The 15049-nt window shown below is 36.8% G+C and overlaps 2 protein-coding genes across 3 annotated transcripts; one reads left to right on the plus strand and one right to left on the minus strand.

Moving 5' to 3' along the window:
* Positions 1 to 1604: 1604 nt before the first annotated feature.
* LOC103706381 (uncharacterized) lies at positions 1605 to 2127 on the plus strand. The gene has a single exon (XM_008790456.5). It carries the CDS (start codon positions 1672 to 1674, stop codon positions 2050 to 2052), a length of 381 nt encoding a protein of 126 aa, XP_008788678.3. The 5' UTR covers positions 1605 to 1671; the 3' UTR covers positions 2053 to 2127.
* A 4550-nt stretch (positions 2128 to 6677) lies between these two features.
* LOC103706379 (uncharacterized) lies at positions 6678 to 12551 on the minus strand. Of its 2 annotated transcripts, XM_026804399.4 has the most exons (3): positions 12172 to 12551; positions 7598 to 7672; positions 6678 to 7127 (listed from the first exon to the last, which is right to left on the minus strand). In XM_026804399.4, exons 1-3 carry the CDS (start codon positions 12394 to 12396, stop codon positions 6891 to 6893), a joined length of 537 nt encoding a protein of 178 aa, XP_026660200.4. In that variant the 5' UTR covers positions 12397 to 12551; the 3' UTR covers positions 6678 to 6890. The 2 variants fall into 2 exon arrangements, with proteins under 2 accessions (XP_026660200.4, XP_008788677.4); XM_008790455.6 differs by lacking the exon at positions 7598 to 7672 and having other exon boundaries at positions 12172 to 12540.
* Positions 12552 to 15049: the final 2498 nt, after the last annotated feature.

Genomic DNA, 15049 nt, shown 5'->3' on the forward strand with positions numbered 1-15049 from the left:
AGCAGAATTAGGATATGGATATTGTTAGGTTATAGCCCAATCCATTGGCATTCCCATCAAGCTTAACAGGTTGAGTACTGTTTAGTATTGTTTAGAGGGGCGTTCATCAGGTACTAGTTAACAGAGGCTCTTTGGGGAAAAATCTATCACTTTCTCTATCAGACTTCTGACGAGTGTGTTGTTTGTTGTTGCTGCTGGTGCTGCTGTTTTGAGCTAGAGGAGGCTATAGGCCATCCCATCCCTTTTGCCAACCCACCCAACCTATGCAGGAGCCTAGGATTAATTAAAATCGATGGGGTCAACAATTGGGGTCGATGTATGCCCAGTAGATCCAAATCCTTGCTGCTCTCATGCATTACGAGAATTTCTACCATCTAAGCTAATATTGTAGCAAGTAGGCTTCTTCTATAATGCTGCAACAATTGACATGAGTGAAACAACTTGAATTGGAAAGAAATATATAAATTCTTGCATGGGACATTTAGTCAAAGGGTATGTTAATTGAAGGGTCCTATCTTGTCAATATATGACTTTGCACATCTTAACTTGCATACCTAAAGATTACTGCAATTTTAGCTTATAAGTATATGATTCTTGCATTGTGGTTTTTGTCGCATGACTCGTTTATTCTTGCTCGGTAAAATTGCGGAAGGAGATTGAATTCTTAAATGTATGACGAAATCCACCGAGGATGATTTCATGTTTATCTTTTTGACGCAACCAAGATGTCATATACACCTCAACTTGCTTTTGAATCAAAAGGATCACTATACTTTATCTTGCTTTTTAATTAAAAGAAAATTTTTTTTAAGTTTGACAAATCGCATCTGCTAAATGTTTGAGAATCTTCCATCTAGGAACATAAGCCATATAGTCAAGATAAGGAGATAGTGAACAAGTTGAGGTTTAATTTCATACACGAATTCTTCTTAGGATGCACCAACAAACTTGACTTGTACTGAAAAAGACCTGGGGTTGAAGCCTAGATCTTACAAAATAACAACCATGTCTCTTTCCAATACTATTTGCTTTACCAACAGAAGATTCCACTCATTGAATAGAAGCTGTTAGTAGTGCCCCTTTCTTCCCTCTGAAAGATTACCATCCTTATTCTAGATGCTAAATTGGGATTGGATATCCAATGTTGCCTTATCCACTCCGTACACTGTAGATGGGCAGCAAAGTTCACTTGCTCTGGACTAATATTACTCAACTTGATTCATGTTTGTTTCTATTATAACAATTAACACACACCACTCCCAGTTTTTATCAGCGAAGGAAAATATCACAAGATTTAGTATAGCTTAATATTTCACAGATTTTTCTTTTAATTTTGGCGGAGGGTATGTTTGGTTGCAATGAAATCCATGAAAAAGATAAAAGAAGAAGTGGGATTATCTCTTGGCTTTCCAAATAAATCATATAAAAATTAAATTATAGGCATATTCCCCTCAAATAACTTTATCAATTAAATTAGTCAAACTGTAAACGTGGCAGCCAAAGGAATCGAGATCACTTGCATGCACTCCACATAGCAAGCCACATGGCGTTATCCTACTCCTCTCTTACCGAATCTACGCATATATAAAGCACAGGATAAACTTCAACCCTGAATTTGTTTCATCAAATCAAACAGTAGCAAAGAAGTGAGAGGCGGAAAAGGAAAAGAAGATGCAGGCAGCCAGGGAGAAGGTGAAGGACTTGGCGAGCACAGCTAAGGAGAAGATGAAAGAACACAAGGTCACGGCGGAGGAGAAGGCCGAGAAGGCCGCCGCCCGGACGGAGGAGGAGAAGGAGATTGCTCACGAGCGAGCCAAGGCTAAGAAGGCCCAGGCCAAGATGGAGCTGCACCAGGAGAAGGCTCAGCATAAGGAAGAGACTGCTGCCCACCGTGCTGCCCATGTACCTCTCTTTGGCAGTCACCGCCAACCACCAGTCGTCGCTGCTCCAGCTTCGGCCGGAACGGCCGGCACCTCTCCAGCTACGGCCGGAACCACCGTCCCCACTTATCCTGGCTCCGGCATCCACCCTATTGGCAATAAGTACCTGTAGGTTTTCTTGGATGTGTATATAGTCTATGTTATGTTGGATATTTTCAAAATAAAGAGATGATGTTTGATTACAAAAGAGGGCTGGGTCAAATTCGAAGACTTGTTATTACGCGCCTGGGAGCCTGGTCTTCTTTTTCAAGCTTTCCATTTTTCTCCAGTTGAATGCTAATCCTTCATGATGATGATGGGAAGTGGATGGTGAACTGGTGATATCACTTTTATTTTTCTTATTTTCAAAATAAAAATATGGATTTATTTATATTTAATTTTTAATTTTTTAGAAATATAAATATATTTGGTATGATCATTATTTTTAAAATATAAATAAAATAATAATAGTTGGGAGGATGGTGATGATGATGTTGTGGTTGAGGTGATTGGTGGTGGCAATGTTGATAGTTTTGATGAGAGGAATAATGGTGGTGACTTATGACATTGGTTCGAGGTATAAATTTTTATTTAAAAATAATATAAATAATTTCTTATTCATTGCCACCAAATAAAAAAATGTCAGATTTTTTTTTTTAAAAGAGAAAAGAGGATGAGTAACACATTACAACCAAAAAACGCATTTTAAAGAAGTGAATATAGAATTAGAAAGCTAAGGCAAGCTCCAATTCTAGGTTTATTGAATGTTATATGCAAAACATCAGGATCTATTGGTCAAAAATAATTTATTATCGATCCCTTATTTTGGTGCCATATTTAATTATAAGTCCCTAGTCTTTTTCCATTTTTATAAAGTCTGTAGAAAAGATACAAAAATGTATAAAGGCGCTGGATTTTTTTTCTCTTTATTCTATAAATATTAAAAAGGAAAAACATATTTTTTTGTACAATGAAGTTGTCATCCAATTTTTGATATCAATTTGATCAATAAAGTCAACATATCGAGAGACAGATGGAGCTCAACATCGCCTGTGGCTATCATGTGGTTGTAAGTAATCGGGTGGAAAAATTAAAGATGGGCAAAAGTCAACTAGTTAGATCCTCTTCTTCAATTAAATTTTAAATGAAAAGGAGACTCAACTAATTACTTCGCTCTAGTCCTCTGTCCCTCCAAGTTGATATTTCCAACTTGAAGATTATGTGACACATTGGTTCAAAATTGAAACTTACAAGAACACATATGACTATGCAATATAACCAGTCAATGGACCAAGGCTATAGGCAAAGTTTGGGTGTGAGCCACTAGAACCACCACCTTTTAGAAGACCCCCTGGTAGACCCAAAAAGCAAAGTAGAGGCTCAGAAGAGCCTAAGAATCCATATTGGTTGTTTAAGGAGGGAACAATATTGACTTGCTCCTAGTGTCGCATGGTTGGTCATAACAAAAGAGTATGCAAAGGTCTTAACTGCAGCTCCTACCATTAGCCTAAGCAAGAAGAGGCAAGGTGCACAGTCCATAGCTCCCAAGAGATAGTGCATGTATATGATTGCCCTTTTTCACTTTATTAGAGTATGCTATATGCTATTTAAATGACTTTCTACATTAGTAATCTCAGATTGAATATCAGAGGCAAACTAGCAGTGCAAAGAAAAAATCAATGGCATATCAACAGCAAAGGAGGAAGTAGAAAAGGAAAGTAACTGATAAGCATTTTTTTTTCTTCTGAAATTACCTTAGAAACATACTAACAAAGACTGTTTAATGGGTGATGTAGGCCTCAACAACTCATGTTGACTATGGTTTGTATGCTTCAGATCAGAGTGAAGCTTTTTTTTGTGGCTGAGAGGTGCAGGGTGAATGTGGGTTCTACTTCTACATCTAGTGTTATGCAACAGATGAGAGAAATGTTAAAGTCAATGTGGTGTCATGTTGTTTCATGAATAGCCTAACCTGTTTCTTTATGTAGAATAAAGGTATCTTAAGCTTGTTAGTCAACCATTAATTATGGTGGTTTAGCCTGAGAGGCAAACATTTATTTATCTTGACATAAATTTATGATGTGTAATTTGCATTGGATGTGGCTTTGTAGGACCCTAACAAAGATAGCACCACAAGGAACAACACCATAAGAGACAGCACCACAAGGTCTGATGAATAAAGATGGACTGGTATAAGCAACCAAACATCAGTGATGAAGTCAATTAGTCAAGCCAAACATCACAGAACTAAACATAGAGCGTCATAATTTTGGGTTGTGGTTGTTGCCTTGAGACTTGTTTGCGGAGCATAGAATGTAGATTGTAGGTGAAATTGTCTAACTTAGTGAAATTGTATTGACTTAGTGAATGTTAGAGTTGGCCAATGGAAACCAAACATCTTTTGTAACTAACAACTATGATAATGTTGTTTTTGCACAACGGTAACTTACAAGATTATTGATTCAATTATTTTCATATTTCTGCTTTTGTACTTGTCATTCAGCTTTAGGTATTGCCCCATCTACAATTGCTTTCAGAGTTGTTTCTGTTATTATGTTTTAGGTAATGCTCCCACTTTAAGAGCATATGATTTGCACAAGGACAAAAAGCATGTACAAGTTGTTGGATAAACAGAAAGCAAGTATAGGAAGAAAGAAACAAATGAATTAACATCATCATCATTCTATTTAAAAACTAAGAAAGAAAGAACCCTACGTATAAAGGAACAAGGTCAGAAAGCATGTTCATTTAAAAATTAAGCACGTATAGATTACATTAAGCTTGGTACTAAACTAAAATGAATTACACCATCATCATTCCAAAACAATCCTAAGTTCTTGAATTACACCATCATACTAAACATTCTAAACAACCCAAAAACATATTAAACCCAAATGACAACAACCTTTGCGCATCCACAAGTTTATGAATTATGCCATCATGCTAACATCATCATTACAAAACAAGATTATCACCCAAAAAGACACAACCCATGATAGAAATAGTGCAAATAAAGCCATTTTCCTGAAACTTCATAAGCTTTGTCTCACAAGCAGAAGCGCACAAACTTGCATTTTCTCTCCTTAACCTCTGAATTTCGTCATGTAATTCAAGTATCACTATCATCGATCGAGCACACATAGGAGGGTCTATCCAACCGAAATACCCATAATATGTCTCCTCATCCTACACAATCAAACCATCCAATAATTGAATAAGAATTAACATTTGACAAATAATGCCTTCGGTTCCATTAAATTATATTTACATAGTATTTAGGGCAACCTACAAACCTCCTGCTAGGATTATCATCAGTCTACGAGGTCCACTATTGAACAAATGCATTGCATTTGCATTTTTTATGACCAACATTGCTTTTCTCGGATTGAGCGAAGTATCGGAATGGAGATGGAACATTGCTTGTTTATGAAGAGCCCGAACTATTGCTAGATGACTGTATTTATGGCTTAGAAGGAGCCAAAATCATGAGAATAGAATTTTTCTTTCATACCTGGAACGAACGGTTTCTCCTTTGGCTTCCCCTTTCCATCTCCAACCATTTTTCTTTCCCCTTGAAACTCTAGTCGAGGTAGATGGAAAAATGGGCAAAGAAAGGTAATGCTGGAAATAGAACTAAATTTCTATCTTGATTCTTTATTAATGTCATAAGATGCCCTGTTAGCAATGCTTTACTCTTTAATTTGCCACATTAGATTATTTACAAGCCATGGATAGACAATGTTGAGCTCCATCTATTTGATTGCCTAATTTTGCTTGAATTTTACACTTTATTGACCAATTAACACAATCAAAAATTGGATGACTCAAATTGCTGATACCCTAAACTTCATGGTACAAAAACATATCTTTTCCTATGGAAGAAAAGGCCCAAAACCTTAGTTCGCACTAATTCCCAATCAAAACAAAAAGAGTACCTCTTGCTTGTTTTTCACAAGTGATCTATTTTTTCTTGGCGGGGTGATGTGTGTTAAGGAGAAAAATGGTAGAAGCTAAAGCAAAAAAATTAAAATTTAAAAAAATGTTTAATTGCAAAGTTAAAGCAAAAACTTAAAAAAAAAATTCTCACTATCATTCTCAGAAATTATAGCTACCAATATCGGCAGAACCGATACCGGACACCGTACCGATTGTCCCGCAGAACGAGTCAGTATAGACTTGTGCCGTACCAATACAGTAGAAAAGGTAAGTGAGAGAGAAAAAGAGAGAGAGGAGGAAAGAGGGAGGGACCGTGCCGGGCCCGTACCGACACAGTAAAATAGGCAAGGGAGAGAAAAAAGAGAGAGAGAAGGAGGAAAGAGAAAGGAAGGCCGGCAGAGGCCTATTGAAGGCCAGCAACTCGGGCAGGAGGCGGAGAAAAGCTCTGCGGCCGAAAAATAGGGCAAATCTCCTATTTCATTTATAATAGAGTCCGATCTCTTTTTTTGTTTGCGATTTTTAAGTAAAGCTGTTTCCTGGCCACAAAGCCTAGAGGAGCATCCTCCGTGCAGTTGGCCGGCCTACACCTCCCTCTCTCTTCCTTTCTCTTCCTCTCTGTCCCTCCTCGCTCTCTCTCTCTCTCTCTCTCCTTTTCTCTTTCCTTCTCCTTCACTCCCTTCGACAATAAATTTTGTTTTCATTGCTGGAACCATGCCGGTCAGCTACCAGGATAGCTCGGAACGGCTGGAACTACCCGGTTCGAGACGATTCCGCCAACCCAGGTAGCTAAAGTAATATTCACTAGGTGGAGAAGATCACACATGAAGGACAGATCACACTAAATGCAATCATATATTTGCAACAATGATTGTTTAGTTTTGTATTACAGCAACACCAATTTTACCCTCCAACATGCCTTGGAGGTGATGATAAGTGTCGACTAAGCTCCAGCACTCCGATGCGTGACGCCAATTTCTACTGACCATTGGAGATTCTTAACGGTAGCACTGTCACAAAGGCCCGCCGATTTCCCGTTCAAACCCACCGCAATTTCCCTTGGTATTCCAATCTCTGCTTGATGTTCCCATCAACAGCCATAACCTGTTTCCTCATGGCCATGGCAGTGGATCGGGTATTGTACTTCACCTGAAACCTGGGAAGTGTCATCTGTGTATTAATGCTGTGAGCCTCGGGTCCGATCTCGTCCAAGAATTCATCTGCTACGTCTCCATCCTCATCGATCCTTAGTTTCCTTGTATACCACCTGAATCCCTGAACCAAGGAAAAAAACCCAGGAGGAAATAAAAGAGTAGCCATGTAGTACAGCATCTGAAGGCCCTTAGAGATGACCACTAAATGTAAACCAGGTATTAGAAAGCCTTTGGTTTATGAGACAAGCCACGCGGAGCTTATCTGACAAAGTTGAGCAAAGAGAAAATTAGTTCCCATTAAGAATGGACAGTATAGGAAGGTTCACAAAGCTGAGTTGTAGATTTGCACTTGTTGGTTATGTTTACAGTGAAGAGGTAAAGAGTTAACAGTAGGAGCATCATGAGTATGAAAGATCAGAATCAATAAGAGACAGCAACTAATTAGAAAGTTGACCACAAGACTGGGCTTAGCTTGAGCAACTATATTATCTTGGTAGCATACATCTTGATCGAAGATCACACGTCCATCAGATAATACACTATCAGCTAGAATTAAAATCAGTAGAGGCATTTTTTCCGAGAGGCTTTTACCTGATTGCCTTTTGATTGCCTTTTTTCTTCCAAACCAATTGGTGACACAACAACGGTTAACAAATTGACAGTTGCCTGTTCATCTCAAACATCAAAGACTGCAGTATTTGATTCATGTTGCACCTGATGAATCATAACTAAAGCAAAAACTAGGACACTAGTACTCTTGTAAATTTATTATAAAAAAGGTTTTAAGAAATATTCCTCATGCAAAGGCACACGCATCCACCCAGTACAGCAAGCAATTAGATTCAGGCATTGTTATTTTCCTCAATTATCTTTCAGTGATACAGTAGATAGACCAGTGCATACTCTAACCTTGCTCCTTATGCTGATGGCATGTCGACCTAAAGCTCAACAAAGAAATTCAATTCTGACATGTTATTGAAGCTCTTTAGACATGTCTTCCACTCTACACGTCTTTATCCACTGCAGATTATATCCAGAGTCCAGACTGTAGGCTCCCTATCTCTCGACACTAGTCTATGCATTATTATACTTCACATAATGTTTTTTTCCAATTTTCTTTTTCTAATTATGAATTTCGGCATTAAATCTCCACATATATAGCAAGCCTTTTCATAATGAATCAAATGGCATTGACAAATTCATATGAACCATCTATAACACTATGCAATGAAACTAAAAACATTTTGTCAATCTGATAAGCATTCCTAGGATATGCCAACTAACTGGCTTGACCTCTTTATTTCACTTATGTACAAAATGCACCGCCAGTGGCAAGATGAACTATAAAGTACAAACATAACAAGCAAGCCTATCTGATTCATATGTGTTCGAAAATATGTATCCTTATTTTCCCATATCTACAATTCCTATTTTGTAAGATTAGCTTCACCTCCATGAAATCTTTACTGTCAATTATGTGCTTTCTCGATCCATTCTTTAGAAATACTGTTGCTTTTCTTAGGCTCCTAATGGAACCCTTGCTAAGAAACTCCTGGCCTTGACTTTTACTAATCATATTTCACCAAAATTCTATCATCCTTACCCCATAGTAACCTACAGTGATCTCTCTTTCTCTCTCCCCTTTTGATCATTGCTAATTTTAAAAAGAATCATTCTAACCTTTGCCAAAGCCCTGCCTCTTTAAGATGCATACTTGACATTAGTTAATAGCATTCACAATCTTCTGTAATATCTGTTTTATAAGTGTGTGATTTGGCTTAAGGCTCTCAACAATTTCTTATAAAACTTGTTATTTAATGATTCCACTTAGTATCAATTAAAACAAATTTATTTTCGCTTCTTTCCCCTAGAAGAGGCCTTCAAATCATGTCAAAGGATCTGAAAAGAGAAGGAAACACCTAGTAACAGAGAAGGCAGTTGTAAAGAATAACTCAGGAAGCTTGAGGCTATGCTAGATGTTTCAGTTGATGTGCTGATTGGCAAATAAGAATCAATAGAAAAGACCTCAAATTGACAGGAGGATTCTCTCCAACAACTTGCCATTGAATGATGAAAAATTCTCACTCCAAGATTTCACCACCATATTCTAAACATCTTTTTGTCTCATTTCCTAGCACTTAGCGTATATAGACAGCTGGCACTATTTATGTTGTCAATCATCATCCCATTAAAAATGTATGATTGTATTATGTTAATCCTTTCTTTAACAAAAATTACCTATTTATGATAAGATGGATCCACTTTTAAAGCCATCAAATTCTCTCATATGCCACCACAAAATCAACAATCACATCTCCCATCACATTAACATTTCCAATCTAATCTGCTAATGTGACATCTTAAATTCTCTACTATTTTCCATAATGACAACATAAGGTTCCATAAACATAAATATTCTCATCTTCTAGAGTTCCTCACATTCATCTCATCCATGCATCATCTCTTGATTCTTAACTCTAATCCCATTTTATTGCGTAAGCACTAAAACCATCAGTCACCCCCTTTTATAAGTTTAGATTTGCTGTAGATATAGTGCCTAAGAAGAAAACAACACATTAATCACATGAGAAAGAGAATTAGTCAGTGCTGACACCAACACTTCCATACTATTTCCCTTTATCCATTGTATATACAAGTTATAATGATTGTCCTTCCCGACATGGTCCTTCCAATGAAGACCTGCACATTCCAAGATGGAAATCAGATTCATATTTTGTAAAGCTACCTCCTTTAGTCTTCATCCACCTCATCCTATTTGGAGTGGAATCTGTTTACTTATCATTGCAAATAAAAACCAATGCACTAAACAGAAAGACTTCAATGCATTGATCTTACAAAAAATACATCAAACATTAACACCCCCCTCCTCTTCTCCTGAGGAGGAAAGAAAAAAAGAAAAAGTGCACAACGTTCATATAACAAAATTTAAGTGCAACAGTATTAATATGAATTACATTTTAAATGACAGTGGTTGGTAGAAGAGCTTCAAGTAATGCTATGAAACGAGTACCTGGGGATGAATAATAGCTGAGCAAAGTAAAAATTCATACCCCTATGATCAAGGTCCGTCCTACTATCAGGTCAGATATCCATCAAAACCTTGTTACTAAAAAGATCCGAGATGCATATGGTGGATGATGTCCTATCAATGCCTCATCACATAGGAATTCTCATGCATAGTTAATTTTGCTCCAATTCATACATAAATGAAGAAGATTGTGTTGACATGTGGTTGCATTGGCAACTCATAAACAAGGGATACTTAATGAAATCTTTCCACACAGGCAAATCCATGGACCGAAAGTTCCATATACATATTGATTGCCTACTATACACATGTTGTTTCTCTTTTCTCTCATCTACACAAGCTCTTCAGTCCTCTCTTCCTCCACTTATCACGTTTACATGTAATATACATACCTATTCCTAAATGCTTCCTTCGACTCTCATTCATTATTCTTTTCTAGGTGGGAAATTTTGACAGTAACAATTAAAGTCACAGACAGTTCCAGAATTTCTTTATGAAGTTCAAATTTAATAATCAGATATTTCTCTTATACAAATTCGTTATTTCAATAGCTCCCTTAACTTTTTTTTCCTGCAAAATGATTCAGAAAGCCTGAAATTATGTTAAAGGTTGCCCTTAGTAAGATTATTGGTAAACAAGGTTCATAATGCCAACATTTAAGTACTTCAACAAGGCTTGATGACTATGATTATGGTCTCTTTTGAAAGATTCAGCATTCCTACAATCCTTCTTTAAAATTTCGGCACCATGTTCTCAGGCATCTTCTAGTCACATCTCTGACACTTAGTTTACAGTTTAATGGTAGATATCATCCATTAGTTCTCAAATTATAACCATTAATCTAATATTTTTGTCACCTTTCTTATTTGTATACATAGTCTATTTTATGATAAATTTCACCACATGTTTAGTGTCACCAGATATCATATGCCACTACAAATCAATAACAGCATCTTCCATCACATTGTGATTTTCAATCCACTACTTGACATGTCACATCTCAAACTTTTTATTGTCTTCCATAACTTGATGTAGACAACAAGCACTGACACATGGGTATGTATAAAAGAAGAAATCAACTTCATATGAAATTATAAGACTCTCCTCAATCATATATATGCCTATAGATACTATTAACCCCAGTTCTTCTGCTCCATTTGCCTTGATCTCTAGCATGTGTGTGTTATAGTCATCATCCTCCTCTACATGCACATATTAGCAAATGGTACTTCAAATAAGATCCCCAAGTTCCGAGAGCATGTAATAGCCTTCTCTACCCACCTCATCCTATTTGATGTAGAACCCCACATTTATCATTGCTATTAGAAATTGATGCATTATAATGAAAATACAAGATCTCGATATCTTTGTAAATTATAACTCAAACTTTATTAGTTCCCTCCTAACGTCCATCAAAAATTAAGGGCAAAGTCATCGATTGAATATATATGGAAGACTTCAATAACATTATCAAGGCCGTATTTTCATGGCCCTGTCTCATATCTTGTGTAGCCCTCAAACTTTGAGCTTCTTCTTTGATCAAGAATGCATGCAACAAAGAAAGTTTGATAAAACAATCACTAAATGCAATTCTTGGTTAATTCATTGATATCCAGATGAGCATTATAATACGTATTCGCTTTGGTAATTTAATCTCTGCAAGGTTTTCACATACTGGAGTCCACTTCATATATAATTACTCATACAGACATATCATCCCTAGGAACAGTCCGGTCCGGTCTTATTTCCTTTACCGCTTCCCCGTGTTACAAACCTACCCGCCCCAAAATAATACACATCTAACATCCTTTATCACCCATTCACCAAGCTTTTCTTGCTAAACACTTAAAAACAATCACGGTTAAACTCTACGAGAAAAAAAAAATCCTTTCTTTCTATTATCACTTAAATAAATGCATCCAAAGGCACAAATAAATCCCCAAAAAACCCAAATTTGCATCATGTAAAACAAAACCTCGGAAACTCCAATTCAAGAAACAACGGTTCTCGAGAAACCTATCACACAATTCATCAAGAAATCAAAACACAGCAAACAAAATCCCCCATTTCTCATCAATAAGATAAAGAATCAAAAAGGAAGAAAAAGGGCAAGCACCTGGACTCCGCCTTCGCCGGGACTGCAAGGAATGAGAACGGGCCCGACGCTAGACCTCTCAACGACGTGAGGGACCTGGACGCTGAAACCTTTGGCGCGGCCGCGCGGCAATCTCTTCCCCATCCGATCCTCCTCCTCCACCTCGCCGCCGCCGCCGCCGTCGGGCTCGTTGCCGTCGTCCCTTCCGATGCCAAGAAAGCCAGCCATCCTACGGAAGAATCCCATTGGGATCCAACCCTAGAAGAACAACCAATCGACGAAGAGATTTATATGAGAGAGAGAGAGAGAGAGAGAGAGAGAGAGGTGGTGGTGGGTGGGTTTTCTTATCTTATTTGGGGTTTTAACAGCGGGAAGAAGGAGAGAGAGAGAGACATAGAGAGAGAGAGAGAAAGGGGTGTGGTTTCTTTTTCTAAACAAAAAAAAAAAACAGAGGTGGAATTGAGAATTCCCGAAATGCCCCCACCTGGAGTGAATTTTGGAGATTTTGGTTACCAAAATGCCACTATTTGGTCCTGTCAGAAACTTGGGTGCGACCGTGCCATGTCCTACGGTTGCCTGATCGTTTCAATTATGCTTCGCATAAATTACTTAATTAACCTCTTGAATGGTAGAATTCTCTTAATATTTTCATAACAAAGATTTTTTTTTTTTGTTTTAAGGATAAATAAGAAGCCAACACACCTACTTATCTTGCATCAAAATTATTTTGTGTCAAGGTTAAGTAACGTCTCATATGTGATGCATGCGCGAAGGTAATTCCTGGTGAATAATCATATATATTGCATAAGTGAAAACCTAGCTATTGTGTTGTAACTTCAAGAAAATATAGCATTGGAAGGGGGGAAAATGGTAATGTCGATAATGATACGGTTAATGCTTGAAAATTATATAAAGCATTTGGAAAGCTTTTTTCTATCCTTAAAGTTTCATAGTCGTTATAAATATAAAATAAGATAAAGCAAAGTTTATTTTTTGGTCATACCATGGTTATGTAAGCTGGTGTAGGTAAAGATAGTTGCTATTGACTAGTTCTATTATATTATTACCACTTTTTATGTACTATCAAAAGCAACCATTATATGCCATCTTTCCTCTTTAGACCTCAAATATGGATAGTAGAATTTTCTTTTTGTCGACTTGTTCCATGCTAACTTTAGGTTATTAGAATGTTCATTAATTTCTTTTTATTTCAAAAGATATTATATATATATATATATATATATATATATATTTGAAATAAATGACCAAATGAATTTCAAGAGTTATGATAATTCTTGGAGAAGGAAATGAAAAATTAGTTAGTTAACCAACTATAATCCTCATTATTGTAGAATCACTTTTCTATGGACAGATTTAGGATATGTTATTGTGCATTTTTTACCTAGTTTATGGCCATGTGTTTGCCGTGTCAATGGAGATGCATATCGTTAAGCACACGATAAACTCTATATCAAGATTGAGCATGCCTCCTCTTGTTCACATTTGAAAGAAGAAAATAGAAATATTAGAAGAGGAAAAAACTTAAAAAGCTATATTTTTGTGTGTGTGTGTGTGTGTGTGAGAGAGAGAGAGAGAGAGAATAGATGATTTCTAGTTGGCTGCTACTATTGACCCTTCAACATTTGATGATGCACATGAAATCTGATCTCTTTTCTCCTTAGCTTTTCTCCTGCTAGAACCTAAACCAATAATTAAGAAGACTCAGATCAACATATCTAAAGTAGCTCGGACTAAAAGGTTATTGTTGTTGAGGTGATAACAGCAATAACTATGAAAGTGTTGAAAAACCTACCCTACTACTTGACCCCCAAGCAGCAGAAAAGCTTAAAGCTGCCTAACTATTGATATGAAAGCAAGATACAAGAGTTTTGACCTTGCCATTGTCCAATCTCTCCCTTGCTCATTTGAGAATGAGAGCAATCTTGTGGTCGACATCAAGGTTCTAAATGAGTCAATCAACTCATTCAGGTTATCTCAACCAACAACAACTTTGCCTTTTTGTCATCGTGGCTAGGAGAAGGAGCCACATACCAGCAAGAAGGGACTAATAGGAGTTATCAGCAATGTGAAAAGACTCAATAGCAATGATTGGTGAGGATAGAGATAGTGGGAATACCCCATTTCCTTGTCTCCAACAAGCCTTCTTATGAGTTTTATCTTTAACTACATTGAATTTCCTCATTCTATTAAGAATGGACTTTTAAGACATGCTCTATGATTCATAATTCTGTTCAGGCATTAGTAGTACACGGCTGCATATTGAATGAATGATATGCAATAACGTATCGTAGAAAGATTGCTTCTTGAAAGGTAAACCTATTTCCATCTAGTGGTGGATCTATTTGGAATGCGATTATCTTTCCTACCAATGAGTTTGCTCTTGGGAAAGATCTAAGGATCAAAGCTTAGTGGGAGCATATTACCGTCAAATTATAAGTGTTCATAGATGAAGATTTGTTTGACTAGTGCATTCTAATAGCTAATCATTCTACCTTCGTATGTGCTTCTTCCTGTAGTCTAGGATGCATGTAAATGGGAGAAAGAAAATGAACGAAAGCAATGTTGGAAGAAGACTTTCGAGCTCCTTTAAGGAAAGATAAAAGATGAGAATGATGATATACCTTCATATTAGTAATGCATCTTTACAAGAGTTTCACATGCAAGATATTCCAATTTTCTTATAATTACTCATCATATGCATCATTTCTTGAAACGGTTCCATCTTATCTACTTGTGTTATAAATTGACCTTTTCTCAAATAATACATCATGCTTTACTTGCTATGCACTAACATGTAGATAAACTATCAAAAAGGGGTTATTTGTTACTCTTATTAGTTAAACTTAAACTAATGCTAATCCAAAGGCACAAATAAACC

Source organism: Phoenix dactylifera, chromosome 16 (assembly GCF_051530095.1).
Source record: "Phoenix dactylifera cultivar Ajwa chromosome 16, Ajwa_hap1_PhDact_Kaust_v1.1, whole genome shotgun sequence".
Lineage (NCBI taxonomy): Eukaryota > Viridiplantae > Streptophyta > Magnoliopsida > Arecales > Arecaceae > Phoenix > Phoenix dactylifera.